This window comes from Crinia signifera, chromosome 6, assembly GCF_055691185.1.
Source record: "Crinia signifera chromosome 6, ASM5569118v1, whole genome shotgun sequence".
In the NCBI taxonomy this organism is placed as follows: Eukaryota; Metazoa; Chordata; class Amphibia; order Anura; family Myobatrachidae; genus Crinia; species Crinia signifera.
This window is the reverse complement of record NC_139222.1, coordinates 179,033,764-179,052,166: the sequence shown is the minus strand read 5'-3', so window position 1 is coordinate 179,052,166 and position 18,403 is coordinate 179,033,764. Positions and strand designations below refer to the sequence as shown.

The 18,403-nt window shown below is 43.8% G+C and overlaps 1 protein-coding gene across 2 annotated transcripts in view; it reads right to left on the bottom strand.

Moving 5' to 3' along the window:
* Nucleotides 1-18,403, bottom strand: part of SPAG9 (sperm associated antigen 9) — a 113,169-nt gene that overhangs the window by 71,354 nt on the left and 23,412 nt on the right. For both annotated transcript variants that reach the window (XM_083148289.1, XM_083148290.1), the window contains exons 2-3: nucleotides 17,977-18,097; nucleotides 13,973-14,043 (exon numbers count right to left, since the gene is read on the bottom strand). In XM_083148289.1, coding sequence (XP_083004415.1) covers nucleotides 13,973-14,043; nucleotides 17,977-18,097 — 192 coding nt within the window. The remainder of the gene's footprint in view (nucleotides 1-13,972; nucleotides 14,044-17,976; nucleotides 18,098-18,403) is intronic.

Below are 18,403 nucleotides of genomic sequence, written 5' to 3'. Positions count from 1 at the left end.
TATACTTACCCTCCTCCGTCGATCCCCGCTGACTCCAGGCTGTAATCCACAGGCACCACATCCCCGCTGAATCCTACTGTGATCCACGGTCACTCCCTGGCTGCAGCTTTCAGTCCCCCTCCTCCGGAATTCGCGGCGGGCGCTGTACGCAATGAGCGTAGTGCCACTGGGGGAGCAGGGAAACCATGTGATGCGACGCCAGCGGCACTACGGACAGCATCCGCCGCGAATGCCGGAGGAGGGGGGCTAAATGCTGCCGCAGGGGAGAGACCGTCGTTGCCGCCGGAGAGTGATCAGGGATCGCCCCAGGAGGAGGGCAAGTATAAACCACAACCCCCACCATCCTGCTCCCAGTGCTGCCTCATGTAGTTTCATGGAGCCGGCTACACTTACAACGTAGCGTAGCCGGGCGCCGTGAAACTACACAAGTACCAAATATTCTCTGTAAAGCTTTGCGGAATAGGGCCCTTATTCAGATCTGATTGCAGTGCAAATTTGTTTGGAAAATGGGCAAAACCATGTGCACTGCAGGTGGGGCAGATGTAACATGTGCAGGAGAGAGTTAAATTTTGGTGGGGTGTGTTGAAAACATCGGATTATACTCACCGATAATTCCTTTTCTTCTTAGAGACCATGGCAGCCTTAACATTGGGATTCCATCCCTCCTCCTCGTAATTAGACAGGTTACTTTTTTCCCAGGGACCTCCCCTTCCTGTATAAATCCCTGCTCCTCCCAGACCCTGGTGTCTTTTCGAGTGTCTCCTTCCATTCCTGGGAAAAAAGAACACAAAAGGGAGGGCAAACCATGGCTGCCATGGTCTCTAAGAAGAAAAGGAATTATCGGTGAGTATAATCCGATGTTTTCTTCTACGATCCCATGGCAGCCTTAACATTGGGAAATACCAAAGCAAATAAGAAAGGGAGGGACACGAAAGCATGTTCTATAATATTTTACTTTTTAAACACACTCTGCAAAACTTGACTCCCAAATTGAGTTCTTGAAACATCTAGCTCATAATGCCTTGAAAAGGTATGGACTGAGGACCAAGTAGCGGCGTCGCACAGATCCTTGACTGATGCATTCGCCTTCAGAGCCCAGGAAGTCGCCGTAGCCCTCGTGGAGTGTGCCGAAATGATCGCCGGAACTTCTCTTCCTTCCAATTTATATGCAAATGAGATAACTTCTCTCAACCATCTAGCGATGGTCTGCTTGGTAGGTGTGAGCCCCTTTCTGGCTCCTTCCGGGATGATGAACAGGCTTCTTGATTGCCTAACGTCCTCCATTCTTTGTAGGTAAATGGTAATACATCTTACCACATCTAGTCTGTGTAACAATTCTTCTTCTTCACTCTGTGGGTCAGGATAGAATGAAGGTAGCGAGATCTCCTGATTGAGGTGAAATTCAGAAACCACTTTTGGAACGAAATGTGGATTTGTCTTTAAAACAATTCTTCCTGGAAGTATCTTTAAATATGGTTCTTCAGCCCAAAGGGCTTGTAGTTCACTGACTCTTCTTGCCGATGTTATGGCAACTAAGAATACTGTCTTCCATGTTAAATGTCTCAACGAAGTCTCGGACAAGGGTTCAAATGGAGGTCTCATTAAGGTCGTCAACACCAAATTCAGATCCCATGATGCTACTAGCGCTCTAATTGGAGGTCTCATCCTCTTAATTGCGTTACAGAATCTTATAATCAATTGTTCTTCTGCCAGCCTTCTCTCCACCAGGACGCTCAAGGCTGAGATCTGCACCTTTAATGTAGAGTTGGCCAGACCCTCGGAGAACCCTCTACACAGGAACTGTAGAATCTCTGCTGTGGATGTCTCTTGGATTGGTAATGTTACCCCTCTCCAGTTGATAAAGGTACGCCATACCCTATAGTAGATATTCGAAGAAACTTTCTTCCTTGCTTGTAGCAGGATCGCCACCACTTGGTCTGACAGACCTTTCTGCTTCAAGGAGTTCCTTTCAATCTCCAAGCCGTCAAAGCTAGAGTAGCTGGATCTGGGTGAAGCACTTGATCCTGTCTTAACAAATCTGGTCTCAGTGGGAGGGTCCATGGACCCAGAATCGCCAATCTCTGTACTGTTGAGAACCAGGATCTCCGAGGCCAGAAAGGAAGGATTATTATCACCTCTACCTGATCTTCCATTATTTTCTTTAACACCTTGTGAATCAATGGAAATGGTGGGAACACATACCCTAGTCGGAACGTCCACTGGACTGACAAGGCATCCGCTGCTGATGTTTGGGGTAGCCAAAATCTGGAGAAGAATTTCTCTACCTTTTTGTTCAAATGTGTCGCCATGAGGTCCACTTCTGGAACTCCAAACCGGCTGGTTAGTTCCCTGAAGGTCTCCCCATTCAACTCCCACTCGCCTGGGAGGATCTGTTTTCGACTGAGAAAGTCTGCTAGCACATTCTGTTTCCCGGGCATGAATAAGGCTGATAGTGAATTCAGATTCTCCTCTGCCCATGACACTATCTTCGCAACTACATTCATTAGGGACTTGCTCCTCGTGCCCCCCTGATGATTTATGTAGGCCACGACTGAGGTATTGTCGGAGAAGATTCTTAAATCTGACTTCCTGATTCTTGGAGAAAAGAACTCGATTGCTCTCCATACCGCCTCGGCCTCTCGCCAATTGGATGAATTCCGACTTTCTCCTTTTGTCCATAGCCCTTGTACCGTCTCTCCTTCGGAATGGGCTCCCCAGCCTAACTGGCTCGCGTCGGTTGTAATGACTATAAATTTGGGCATCTTCAACGATGTCACCTTGTCCCTCAGGGTTGGCTTGCTCCACCATGACAGAGATTTCTTTGCTTTGTCCGGAATTGACACCTTCTCTGCCTTTGTCCATCTTCTCTTTAGGTATGGCAACACTGCCCACTGTAATTCTCTCATGTTCCATTGAGCCCATGGAACTATCCCGATCGTGGATGACATCATTCCCAAAAGCCTTACCCAATCTCTGAGAACTACAACTCTTCTTCCTGCCAAGGCGACCGCTAGTTCTCTTATTTTCAAACATCTTTCCTCTGACAGGGAAATGGTGAACTTCACGGAATCTATCATCACTCCCAGAAACTTTATTCTTTGTGTTGGCTCCAGCTGGCTCTTTCCTTCGTTCACTAGCCATCCGTGCGACTGCAAGTGCTCCTTTACTATCTTGAGCTGTTTCATTAGAATTTGCTTGGAGGGAGCAGCTATCAAAATATCGTCCAAATAAGGCCATAACAGAATCCCCCTCTTCCTGAGATTCGCTATCACTGTTATTAGCACCTTGGTGAATACCCTCGGGGATGAGGCTAACCCGAAGGGGAGGCACGTGAACTGATAGTGTTTTCCCTTGATTGAAAACCTGAGAAATTTTCTGTGACTGTTGTGGATCGGAACATGATAGTAGGCGTCCTTTAAGTCTAGAGACCCCATGAAGTCTCCTCTTCTTACTCCTGCTGTGATCGTCTTCATAGTCTCCATCTGGAATTTCCTTACTTCCAGGTATTGATTCAGACGCCTTAGGTCTATTATCGTTCTGAAACCTCCTGTATTCTTCCTGACTAGGAAAAGATTGGAGTAAAACCCCTCCATCCTCTGTTCTGATGGAACCGGCTCTATTGCTCTTATTAGTAGCAGATTGACTATGATCTTCTTCAATTCTGTCTCTTCCAACTTTGATCTCGGATTTCTTGATTCCATAAAATAATTCTTGATTGGTATCTGAGCAAACTCCAGCTGATAACCTTCGGACACTATGTTCTGAACCCAAATGTCCTGAACTGAATTCCCCCAAATGTTGGTAAATAGTAACAGCCGGGCTCCTACCGGGGGAAACTGCTGACTGTCATTGCCTGCCACCTCTTCGGAAGTTTTGACGAAAGGACTGGCGAGAAGAGGCGAAAGCCCCTCTTTGACTGTATGGCCTACCTGGCCTATAAGACTTGGCCTCTCTGAACGCTTGTCTGGAGCCTGAAGGATATTGGAAACGAGTCTTCCTATCTTGAGGTAATTTCAAGGATTTACCTCCCGTAAGCCTATGAATTAGTGCATCCAGTTTGGTCCCAAATAGGAATGCTCCTTCAAAAGGTAACGATACTAGACGGTTCTTTGAATTGGAGTCAGCAGCCCAGGGCCTTAGCCATAGAGCTCTTCTTGTGGCTACTCCAGCTGACATAGCCCTGGCTGCAAATGTTGTCACATCCAATGAGGCTTCGCATAAGAACTCCACCGATTTTTGGATCACCTCTAAATTCTTTAATAAATATTGTCTGGAGATTTTCTCCTCAATGTCATTATGAAGAGTGGTACACCATACCCTAAGGGCCCTGGCCACTGATGCCATGGATACACCCGCCTTCAAAGATACAGCCGTGGAGAAGTGTAGCTTTCTTAATGAGTTCTCCATTCTTCGATCCATTGGATCCTTGAAGGAGGCTCCGTCCTCCAACGGTAAGGTAGTGCGAGATGTAACCTCCGCCACAGCTGCATCAATTCTTGGTAATCCGCACCATTTAACAAAATCATCATCCTTAATGGGATACATCCGGTCGACTCGGAACAACTTGCCCTGTTTTTTCTCCACATTCGTCCATTCTTTATTAATGACCTCTTTGATTACACGGTGTACCGGAAAGGATCTTGTCTTTTTCGACCTATCCTCAAATAATACATCCGCCCCCTCCACGGGAGTTACCGGATCCTCATAATTCATGGTTTTATATATATTTTTCAGAATAATCTCAACTGTCTCAAAATTGAATATTCTAGTGTCCTCCTTGATTTCACCAGGCTCATCATCGGCAACCTGTGCCCCGTCCTGCTCATCAGAAGTATTGGGATCCTCATATGGCAGACCTGCTTGATCTCTGGACCTTTTAGAGCCCTGATCCTCCCTATACTCTGTTTTAGAAACGAAAGAGTCTCTCATCCAGTCCATCAAATCCTTAAGCATCTTAGTATGACTATCACTACTTGCTCCTGAGTCCTGTTTAGGTCGTACTTCACACTGTCCACATAGTGTTTTGCCTTGTACAAATTCAAACTTTCTGTCACAGTTCATGCAGCATGTTTCTCTATGCTTTTTCTTAATTGTTTTCTTCCTAGCTCCAGTCTGTACCTCAATATCCGGCACACTATGGAGAAAGAAAGCCTGTCACTATGCTATAACAAAAAAAACCCTATTCCTATTAGCATAAAAAAATAACAAGGCTCACCTCACAGGGGCACTCTCTTCTCTAGTGGGGGAAGGCAGATTCTGCTGTTCCATACTGTCAAAGGACCTGAATGAACATATTCCCATGAGAGATATCCTCTAAGCATATGAGGTATCTGAGTAGTAAGGAAGTGTCCTACCTTAAACCGGCTAAAACAAGTCACTGCCACTGGCCTCTCAGAAAACGCTGTCCACCGCTTGCTCAGAGATCCCTCTGCTTTCATACAAGCTGCCATAGTGCCGCCCGTCCAGCGGCTTTTAACTGTGCAGAGCGCGCCGTGCGTGCTGTTGCCGGAAATGGCGTCCCGCAATGCATTGTGGACGCTGTAGTCCTGCCGCGGCGGAAGCGCGTCACCGCCGCTCTGAATCCTGGTGCTTGTAGTCGCACACGCTGCCTGGACGCCGCCGCTCTCTGTAGCAGTACCATGCTGGATTTCCGCAGCGGTTTAAGGTGATATACATATATGCTTTTTAAGGAGACTTACCCATCCGCTCCTGACCTTTTTACATGGACAGTACTCTTAGAGCCACGCTTCCATGTTGCTCTTCCCCATAGTGACCCCCTGTATCTATGAAGTGAGCCCAAAATAAAGTAACCACTCCTGCCTCTAACTACACAAGGAGACAGGAAAAAAAGACACCAGGGTCTGGGAGGAGCAGGGATTTATACAGGAAGGGGAGGTCCCTGGGAAAAAAGTAACCTGTCTAATTACGAGGAGGAGGGATGGAATCCCAATGTTAAGGCTGCCATGGGATCGTAGAAGAAACTGAAATCTAAATTGCAGTGTAAAAATAATTCAGCCAGTATTTACCATGCACAGAAACAAAATAACTCACACAAATCTAACGCTCTCTGCACATGTTACATCTGCCCCACCTGCAGTGCACATGGTTTTGCCCATTTTCCAAACAAATTTGTACTGCGATCAGATCTGAATAAAGGCCTATGTGCGCTATATAAGAAACTGTTAATTAAATATATAAATATTTAAGATCAAAACATATTAGAAATATTTACAATTCCCCTTTGTTATGATATACAGTGCTCTACATTATAAATGGGTTTGTGGCACCAATATTTGATCTATTGTCTGCATATCCCATGACAGGCTTCTATATTTGGAGAGGTACATAAGAGAACACCTCTAATAAAAAAAAAAAAAAAAAAAAAAAGAAGGCAGTGGTGGCATAGCCAAGTTGAATGGGCGGGCATTTTCTACACACTGATTTTGAAAGCACCTCTGGATCTGGCTTTTGGTGGCCACGGGGAAAGTAGAGTATGAATAATCTGTGTTAACCCTTTGAGTGTCAAGAAAATTAGTTAAAATAGGTTTGTAAATTGCCAAGCAAACCTTTTTATTCATCATAATGACCTGCAATGTTTACCTTACATAGGAAATATTTTTTTTTTTATACAACATTTTATTTTAATTTATATAACAAAAGTGAGCAACGTTGACATTTTTTTGCGAATATTTTGTGCATCTCACAGAGCTGTAGGAACTTAAAGGGTTAAATATTGGATGGAAGTAACTTTCCAATCAAATTACGAGTATTAAATTATACCAGGAATCAGATGCCCAGCCGATGGATGGCTACGTCTATGCACCTGCAGACACCCATAAGTGGTTTATATACCCTTACCTTCAAAGAGAAAAAAAAAATGTAATCATGTGGAAAAAAAATAATCATGAAACTTTTTCATTTACCAATTAGAATGGTGTATTCTCCCTTAAATAATGGAATCTCTTGTTGAAATTGCAACTAAGACAATGGTGATCAGAATTTGTCAGATAACGGTCTGTATAGTGGGGTGTTCAATGAGAATACTCGGCATGTGCAGCGAATCCTGTTTAGGATTCGCTGCACAGTCGCCATGTTCCGGAGGGCTGGAGCATTTGCTGCCAGCCCTCCCCGACACCGTATTCAATGCCTCAGGGGCTCACTGCCCCTGACAGCGATTCTTAACCCATGGGTGAACGCCGCAGTGAGCCGGGGGGCGGCGGCAGGCAGGAAGATGGAAGCCTCCCTGCCTGCGCCGGACACTGTGGGGCAGAAGCAGGGCTCCCGGGGACACAGGCAGCAGACGCTGCCCCCCATGAGAGCTAGCAGGGGTTGCACGTCTCCCAATCGTGCATATGTAATGATCAGGAGCAGTGAATATATGAATATCTAATGAGCGTCTCTCTGTTCCCGGACCCCTGCTGGCTGTTATATGTTAAAAAAATAAAAATAAATAATAAATTTAAATTAAATATATATTCATGTGCTGTAATGTAAAAATAGCATGCCCCTTCACATAATAAAATTCCTGATTTTTTTTTACACCAAAAAAAAAAAAAAAACACCTTTATTTTAAAAGGTCACATTCCAGTTCACCATAAAAAGATGGCGATTGCTACACGGTGAAACACAGCGAAAATCACTTAGAAAGCAATTCGCCATCTGATCATTGAATACACTCACGACGAAACCACAGCGAATTGCGGTGACTATCAGATGGCGAATTGTCCATCATTCACTGTTCGCCGTTGGCGAATATTGCACGTTGAATAGGGTGAATCACTTTTTCAGTAAAAAGATTCACCTTACAGCGCGAAAATAGCACAGATTCGCCGTAGAACATGGCAAATCAGCCTCATTGAATACTGCCATTGTCTGAATGATAAATTCTTATTTTGTGAGACTTCATCGGGCAATGCTATAATCAGCTTATTCCATTTGGGACAGGAATGGGAATCAGAAACCCCAATAAACTATTCCTAGGCAGAAAAACACAGGTAAAAGTCTACAGAATATGAGCCCAAGAAGTATTTCCATAGAGAGAAGTGCTTTAGCTAAATGGTAGCCAGATTTGATTGGTAATAAAGTTAAACAAAAAAATAAATAAAAAAAAAGTGTCTGTTAAGAGGAATGATTCACTGGGCCTTATTCAATTATTTTATTGTGCCTGATCTCCTGTCAAAAGAGAGAACAGGGAGCAATATACAAATTATCTTTATTTCCACACTACTCATGCTCATAATGATCGGGTTCAGCTGCGCATAGTGGCTAAACTAATAGGTGTCTTCTGAAAGGTCCCATTTGAGCATGGAAACGGGTGAGTGGGGTGCAAGCTGAAATGTGTTACAGCAGCCAAGCGCACCCAAATGGAGCTACATTTGAATATCTCCATTGGGGGCCCTCTTGTGTATGCCACGCAAAGAAGAAGAAAAAAAAATTGGATATGGCCCATTCAATATATCTATTTGGAGTCACTGAAGATGGAGCTGTGGTTGTTCATCCTGCCGGCGTGCCAGAGCTTTCCGGCGTCTTGGCACGCCAGCATCCCCATACAATCTACTTTTTCATATTTCAACCACACAATTATAACTGATATGGACTGTATCATTGACATCGATTGTGGGCCATCTGGGATTGCAGCAAGTGGCCACGGTTACCACCCCCCCAGGTGATTTATTTTCAAGCCTATATTTTGTTAATTTATTTTAGACCTTTTCAAATAGCATTTTACAAAAATGGCCTCCCTCTTTCCTTTATGCCCAATACCTCCATGGTCGAGGGGGGTTATGCTAAGGAATGAATTATAGAAGTCCGCATAAAGATACCTTAATGATAGTACTACAGTAATTGGCTGTGTGAGTACGGTATGCATTGATTTCAACCGGGGATACTGATTTTTGGTGTTGCCCATTTGCCTATCTCACGAGGTGACCCTTAAAGATGTGAAATTAAACCATTATACACACGGTACCAACCCTCTCTCTGTGAGTAGGTTACGTCCTCTTATTCATAGTAGATTTCTCACCCCCATTTCATATGTTTGCACCTATTATCCATTGTTGTTCATAATCACTAAAGCTGTGTACACACGGGGGCGATAGGGGCTGAAATCGCTGGGAATATGGTCGCTGGTGACCATATTGCCAGTGATGGAAGTGTGCCCCGGCGATAAATCACCGGGTGCGCACTCCCGTTTTCAGCCCCATTCTAACCGCTGGTCTCCTGCGACCAGCTGATTACCTCTGCGGCTCCCCCGGCAGAGGTTCCTTTTCATCAGCGACCATCTCTGGTCGCTGATGAAAAGGAGACACTGGGCAATATATTGCTCAGCCATGTATTGCTAGCAATATATGGCTGAGCAATATATCTCCCCCGTGTGTACGGGGCTTTAGCACCATTCTGGACGGAAATTGTGAAACTCTAAAAGCTTGAAAAACAAATCCAGCACCATCCGTCATTGTCTTCTGCTTTAGTGCAATGCAATAGTGTCCGAATTCACAAAAAGGTAATAATAAAGGCAGTAATTTTTGGCTCAGAAAATGAGCCGACGGTAAAAAGTTGGATCCGGATATTTTGGCCATGGTAAACATACAACTCAGGCGGGGAACGGGATAAAAAAATACAGATCTAATAAAGTCGGACATATTTACAGCTGGTTTGTATGGTTGAGTTCTATTCACCAATGTTTAAATTCACTTACAAAAAAATTCAAAATAACCTTACAAAGAACAAATACTTTGACCTGTCAAATTGGCTCATATACTGTACATGTCATTCCCCCCCATTAAATGCATGTTATGCCCACTGCTCTGCTAATGAGACATACAAGCAGCTTCTGGTTGATTAAAATTATATATAGCATGCCTATATTCTGTATGTAATTGCGACTGTATTTGCATAAAAAAAGTTCAGCTACAGTGTTTCCCAGCCAAATTGTAACATTGTTTGATATGCACATACAGTCACATAATATAAGATCTTATGGTGTGTACACACTTGTACAATGTGCATGAGATTTTGACTATATAGTCAAAATCTCATCTGGATCTCATGCATATCAGAGCGGAGGAGGCAGTCAGAGGGAACCTGCGGCAGGAGAGGCTCCACTACCCCAGGCCTCCGGAGCAGCGTAGCGTCAGCGGCGGGCAGAGGCGGTCGCTGAGATCAGAGCGGAGGAGGCTGACGGAGGTAACCTGCGGCGGGAGAGGAAGAGGGTGAGAAGTGTGCACTGTGTCCCCCGTGTCCCTTTGGCGCAGGATGCGGTGGCACCCGGCCAGAGGCGGACAGAGCTGTGCTCCCGCCTGCAGCACCATCCATCGGGCAGCGCGGCCCCCCCACCCGCAGTACCATCTTCTCCCCCCCCTGGCAGCAACACACCACCGGCAGCTCCATCTGGAACATTGTACGGGGAAAAACCCCCCCCCCCCCCAGAAACAACTTCAGGATCAGAAGATGGGAATATGGCTGAACAAGGCAGTTTGGGGGCAGGGCAGGTCTCCACATCATATCAGCCTGGCATGATCCCCCCCAGACAGGCCGCACCGGCCCCGGGTAACTCTGCAGGACCCCCGAGCCCTCCACCCCCCTTCCTGACTGACTCTCCCCCGGCCTCACTGACTCTTTCTGCCCCCTCCCCCCCGCCACCACCACCAGCCCCAGGAAGATACAAGTTGGCGCCGCAAATGGCTGCCTAGGATCTGTGCACTCAGCCATATGTAACCCCGTGTCCCCTATGTGATAACTGTACTGTCTCTGCTTTAATTGCAATGTTTGTGCTCATACTGTTACTGCTACCTTCCACAGCTACTTCAGCGACCAGTGGCGCCGCGGATGGCTGCCTAGGCGCTGTGCTGATCGGCGGGCTGCGTCCCCCACATGTAATGTCTCAATGTAATGTATGTAATGCCCCCCCCCCCCTTTTTCATCCCTGCTGATGCTGCACTGTATATCCACAAAAAATTCCTAGTGTGCGCAAGCACACATGGCCAATAAAGTTGATTCTATTCTTCTATTCTATATCACACATGTTGTAACCCTTGCAATCCCGATGCACGTTCCTGTATCGCAGCCAGAAAGTCTTGGCTGCATTGACTATATAGTCTAAATTGTATGCAGATAGTCTAAATTGTAATATAGTCTAAATTGTACAAGTGTGTACACACCATAAGATAATACTTGCTTGTTGTGCGTAATTGCAACTGTATCTGCATACTGAATGTTACATTGTTTTGCTGGGAAACATAGTAGCTGAACATTTTTTTATGAAACTACACATACAAACAAAATAAAGGCATGCTGTATACTACATTTTAATCAACAGAAGCTTCTTGTGCATCTGATTAGCATAGTGATGCACATAAGATGCATTTAAAGGGGGGGGAAATGACACTTTGGGGTGATTCTGGATGATTTGGTCCCCTGCGAATTTGCAACGGGGACCAATGGTGAAGGCATGCACATTTTTGCTTATGCGCATGTGCAGGCTTTCTAGCCCGCACCAGGAAGGGGGGGGGGGGGGGGAGGAGGAGGCATGCTGGGGGCGTCCCCATGCAAATGTGGGCGGGCTGATGTAACCCACAGTTCTCGGAGCTGGGTGCTGCAGAACTAAGTCAGCAGAGACCGACTTAGATTTGTGAGCATGTTAGAAATCATTCAATGGTTGGCGATAATCACATGGTTTTGGGCACGCACGCAAGACTGTGAATGGATGTTTATGCAAAACATCCATTCGCAGTGCTGAGGGGACCTTCGGTGTGCAGTGGGGGGCGGGCGGCTTTACATGGCTCAAAAAGCAGCAAAATACTGCTGCTTTGTGAGTCAACCAGACCCTTACATTATGAGCTATTTTGACAAATCAAATTATATTTGTTACAAAATGGATCTTTAACATTCCTGAATACAACTTAGACACCCCCCCCCCTTTTCAAAAAAATAAAAGGCTCTATTTATTTCCGACTTAAAAGCGGCTTTGTGCAAGGCTTGCTAACTTGGCTATCCTTACTTCCCGGCCTGCAACTGTTATACTATACATCGCATTCTGGTTAGTCTAAATATAAACCCGGGTGAGACCTGGCGTCTTGGTGTAAAAGTGGCATAACACACTCAGATCATACAAATGTGTCCTGTGGGAACAATGAATAAGTGTGTTTAGTGAAGCCACAATGTCCGTACCCAGATTGCTAAATACGCAAAGACAGCAACCAGTTATTGTGGTTTACAAATGATCATCCTCAACCAAATTTGCTGCACGCCGAATCCATTTGTTAAAGATCCAACTTTCCTTCTAAAAATACAATTGCTTTTCTTAATTATTTATATAAGGAAGAGTTTCCCAAACTCTGTCTTTACAGTCCAGGCTTTATTATTATCCATGTCCGAGTCCAGGTGCTTAAATCAAATTGAATGCTGTACTAACCCTGCAAACCTGGACTGTAACGTCAGGGTTCGGGAAACAGGGCATAAGGAATAGTTGATAAAAGCAGAGATCAAAACGGTTTACTCTGTGTTAATACCACACGCGACATAGCTATTTTATGTTTTAAGATTGGATTTCCAAAATGAGGACTTTAGGTTTAGCCATAGATGTACTAACTTCATAATTAGTACTTCGTCGAGTACCAAATGGCTTCAAAACCACTAGAAATGCCAAATTAGTGTCATGATAAATGTGCAAGCATAAAAGGCTGGTTTATTACTACTCCTCCTCCTCCTCACCATCAGCATGCACTTGATCTGTACTTGTAGCAAAAGATACACCTCCTAGTAGGTGTATATGGCCAACATCTGCATGAACAGCCTTACGGAACTTTTCCTTAACGCCTCCATTCCGTTTGTCTGGTGTTAAGTGTAGGTACATTTAGCATCCATTTGACATAGCACGCTCGCATATGCGTGCGCTCATTCAGAGAAGAAATGTAAGCAATAAAAGGCTAAGCAAATGGTAATGTGCATCATACCCAATGAGAGTCATACAGTACCTGACACCATTCCTGAAATGAACGATACAACAAATTTGTACGTAAAAAACATTACCAAATAAATAGCAGATGCTGGATACAAAATGCCAAGTCCCTCTGATTATTTACACATTATGATAAGCTTGCATACTGTAGGGCCTCAGATAGTTTAACACAGCAATGTTACTTTGTGGATATGAATACTGGCAAGGTTAAAGACTTTGTCATACTTGAGATTCCCTTGCTATTTGACTTATGGTGTATACACACAGGTACAATCAGCATGAGATTTTGACTATATATAGTCAAAATCGCATGCAGATCGCACAGGCTTTTTACCTTGCGATCCCGATGCGCACCCCATGGCAGCACAAATCGAAACCCAGATAGACAGGGCAGCAATGACTATATAGTGCAAATCTAATGCAGATAGCAAGAATTGTATGTAAATAGTACAGAGTTAGCAAAGATTGCATAGCATTCGAATACCAAGGGAATCTCACCATCTGTACACAGCATAAGATCCTACGGCTATACAATCTTTGATAACTCTGTACATACAATTCTTGCTATCTGCATTAGATTTGCACTATATAGTCATTGCTGCCTTGTCTATCTGGGTTTCGATTTGTGCTGCCATGGGGTGTGCATCGGGATCGCAAGGTAAAAAACCTGTGCGATCTGCATGCGATTTGCACGATATAGTCATTGCTGCCCTGTCTATCTGGGTTTCGATTTGTGCTGCCACGGGAGCGCGCATCGGGATCGCAAGGTAAAAAACTTGTGCGATCTGCATACGATTTTGACTATACAGCTGATTGTACCCGTGTGTACACACCATAAGTTTGGTGTGAAACAGAACCAGAATTTAGTACAGACCTACAGTTTATCTGCAGGACATTATTATTTTAACAAATAAACCTATATTTACTATTTTTTTTTTTGTAACACTACTACCAAAAAAAATAAAAAAAGTGTGATTGCTCATTCGGAGTTACAGATGGTGGACATCGGTTTACCTCTGAATGTCTCTGGTGCAGGGAGTTATATTCCTTCTTCAGCTCCGCCTCCCTCTCTTCCAGGCGACTAACTGAAAGAAAACACAAATTACAGCTTAATTATGAAGAATATTTTTAAAACCTATATACACACTACAACAATATTACATACATATCACACTTGATTTCATGCACTTTTTTGTTTATGCGGACATTATTAATCTGCATCTAAGAAGTAAAAGAAACTTATAAGTGTACACTACTGTGTTATAAGAACGGTGCATTTTTGTGGCCAAGGATATTTTTCCATTATAACGATTAACAAACTGAACTTACAGATTTCAGGCAAATTTATCACCATCTGCACCCTCAGGTATGAGCGTGCTGTGATAGGATCATCCCAATTTGCAATTACAAAGTATGGAAAATGTGATCTGGTTACTTTAAATATTAGGATTAAAGCCCTTTAAAAAAAGACTGAAACACTCCCTTTCACATTATTTTAGTAAAGCTATGGTTAATAAATCTGCCCCTAGGTTTCATATGAAGGTGAATTTATTTAACAATCATTGGGCATCAGTCCACAGATAATTGACAGACAGTATGATCATAATCAACCCACAAAACGGCTCATTATGAGGGGCCCAGTCACCATGTAATATTTGCGGCTAATGCCTCGAAAATACCAGTTTGGGGGGGTAGCACAATATTAAAAAGTATCCTCTGAATGTATCTAGGAGGGACCACAGCAGGAATTTCCAATACCAATTCTCTGCTTGCAGCCACTTCCCCCATAGATTTCTATGGGGGATGTGACACTACCCAATGTATCAGTGTAACGATGTATTGAGCAGCATCGTATCGGGACCAGGTGCTACCGCCACTCTGTGACGGCGGTAGCCTATGGGCTACAGACTGGCGGGGCAGTGCGGTCAGAGCTAACTTTGCATGCGCAGACCCCTGGCACCTGGCGAAGCAGATCACAGGGACAAGCTCCTTTCAGAGCTTCTGTCCTTGCATCTGCAGAAAGATACATTATGACGAAAGGAATACATATTGCAATGCGATCCTGGATGGTATATATCATTTATTTATTTGGTGCCACAAAGGTTACATAGCGCCTAAGAATGCATAAATGAGCAAAAAACAAATAATGAATTACAGTACAAGACAATTTAGGACAAATACATTGTAAACGAGGATAGTTGCATCAGGGGGCAGGACACTGAAGCATTAATCAGGGTGGCAGAGAGATATATGTTCTAAGAAAAGCGCTTACATGCCCAGATCGCATGGTCTATGTGTTCTCATATTTAATGGGCCTCTAACTAATCCATGTTAACCAATGTTTACACTGAAGAAGTTTACTGCTGTGGCAAATTTGTAGTGCAACACCGCAGCATTTAAGCATTGTATGAAGAGGAAAGACCTCGAAATTCCATGTGCTTATTCATTGCCAAGCGTGTTCAACTGCCATCATTTCAGCTTCCTCTTTTTTGTATAACAATAGCAAAGGTCTGGGTATTTATCAAAGCGTGAAGAGATAAAATTGTGAGATATAAATTACCAAATCAGCTGGTAACTGTCATATTGCAAACAAAGCCTGTAAAATGCAAAGCAGTACATTTCCAATGGCTGAACGTCATGCAAAATGTGATAAATACATCCCCCCCTCCGCCCCTTATAATATTTTTAACCATCTGATAATGATTGCTACTTTAATTCATTGGGCAGATGTGCACGGAACCCGCTGATGTTACATTTGCCCCATAGTCTTTTCTTACATTTAGAGTTCCATCCATGTGACAAGAACATATCGTTTAACATAAATAGCGAAGACAACTAGTATAAATGCAGATTAGGTTACTCTCACACTTTGACAAGTAGCAGGCATTTCTCCCACTCATGACGATGGAAGGACTGAGTATACATACTGTATTAAACTGTTGCTAAAAAGTCATCAGTAAAAATGTTGGATATCTGTTCAGCATTCACTTGCCTTCTATGAGCAAATACACAGGAAACAAAAACATTTCATTTGAACAAAACCTCAAAAAAATGTTGGCAAAACCTAAACCCCAAGTAAATTATTTGTATATAGCATAACAGATGTCATAGATGAACAGTATTTTTTTTAGACATGTCTAATTCAAAGTGACAAAACACCATATACAGGCTGTTGCTGACTAAGTGGGGCACATCATGGTAGGTCAATTTATTGTCTGGAAAATGAAGCGCTGCAGAGGCAGGCTCTATAAAATACTATGTTCCCACTATCTTCGGAACATTAGGACAATTTTGTGGGACTGTCCCACAGTGGGAGAGCAGTTTGGAGAGCCTCTCTCACTTGCAGCAGAGCAGGGGGAGAGGGGGGGAGAGAGAACCGGACATGCCCCCATAGTGAGGTTAACGAGGCTTGGCTCACGATTGTGTCACTGCGCCCCAGGTTACATCACTATGGGGCATGCGTGGTGCTCTGTGAGCTGTTTGGACACAGATGTGCAGAAGGGTCCCACTTGAAGACCAAGGTCAACATAAATGCCAAATGTTATCTATGTACCAGAAATTTACTGGGTCCCCATATACCATGGTCAAAGAAAGGAGGTATGAACTCAAGATTGCAGGTTGTCCCCTGCACTGAAACAGGTATTGCTAAACCTGTCAATGTGGTTAATATTATCAATTAATTTAAAAACAAGAAGGAACTCCATTGTGGGCGATTTTTTTTTTCTTAGCTAACAACATGCAAATAAGCAGGTCTGCCCCATTAACAGGGCTTCATTTGTTCACATTTTTTTTATTAACCCTAGTCTTAAGGCCCCGTCCGACGGACTGGTGGAAGTTTAAGCTTATGCAATTCTTGTTCCACCTTCCCATCCACAGTAGGGCAGGAGCTGCTTCAGCACCAGAGCAGGTCTCCAACTATCCACAGCAGTGCAGGGGCTGCTGCAGGAGGCACAGCAAGACTCCAACTATCCACCTACCCTTGCAGACCACAGCAGGGCAGGAGCTGCTGCAGCAGCAAGAGCAGGTCTCCAACTATCCACCTTCCCTTCCTATCCACAGCAAGGCAGAAGCTGCTGCAGCAGGCACAGAAATCCTGAAAACCCTCAATAAATAAGCAATCAAGAGAAAAAATAACTGACTGGGGATCGATCTCACAACGATACCTACAGTGTTCAATTCACAGACCACTCTGTCGATGAGTCGCTTATTAATTTAAGTTTGTCAAAAGTTCTGTAAAGTGAATTTTTTTTCATTTAATGGACCCTTACAGGCCTTTAAAAAGGTCCACTTAAGGGAGTCTGTTTATTGTGTTGTATTCAGAAAGCCATAAGCTTTCCAATTACACCACAATGCCTGAAAACAACAAAAATAGCATGGAACCTTAGGTCGGTTTCACAAGCTCCGGCAAACGCCGTGCGGCGAAACACCCCACGGAAAAAAGCTGTGCCGTACACAGTAGCCAATAATGGACAGGAGTGTGTCCATTTACACGGGAGTGTGGCCTGGCCGCCGCATGTCACCACTAGGAACGACGGCTGCCGGGCTGTGGCCATCCCGACTATTGTAAACTTCTGTGCACAGCACTGCTTTTTGGCCATGCGGGGGTTTAGCCGCCCAGCATCAGCCGGAGCATGTGAAACAGCCCTTATGACAGCACACTTAAGGGCTCATCCGTCCCTTAAGAGGATAAGGTAGTATGCAAAGTTGGAAGACAATTAGTTAAAGCCTTCAGGAGTTATTGTGGAACATCCATACACTCACACACACATTGTTCAATTACACTTATGTAGATGAGGAAAGAGTGTCCTGCTCGTTACAGCATATAAGCAGTTATCGCAATGATTCCTTCACAAGTATGTCGCATTATAAACATAGAAACAAAGCCAATCGGATACGCTGCCTACCTACCTGTAACTTAACTAGTTATTCTTTCAAATTATTTAAAAAATGTAAAACTAAATTAAAAAAAAATATTAAATCATAAAGCATTTTATTAGTACATAAACCTACAGCCTTACTTTGATCTGCATAATTTTTCGCTTTAAGTTCAAGCTGTCTGGTTTGAGATTCCAGATTTTCCACATGCACCTGCAAGTCTTTCTTGTCCTGTTCTTGTAAATCTTCAAATTCAATAAATTTCTACAAATAAAGAAAATAAAATAAAAGTAAGTAAACAAAAACTTTATAAAGATTCAAACACAAAACTAGAAATAAGGTTTTTGTTGAGAGGAGTGTTTTATTGGTGTTGTTAATGCCGAATAGATCATGCAGTTGTACTTAAGCACAAATGGCTCCAATGTGAATACCCCATAACAATACGCGGCCCTGCATGTCGCCACTGTCGGCTCAGATATTAAGCGCATGCCTAAATATCTAGTTAGATTGAATAGAAAGTGCAAACAAAATACAGTGGTTGGCACAGATCGCTAAGCCCACATCACTATG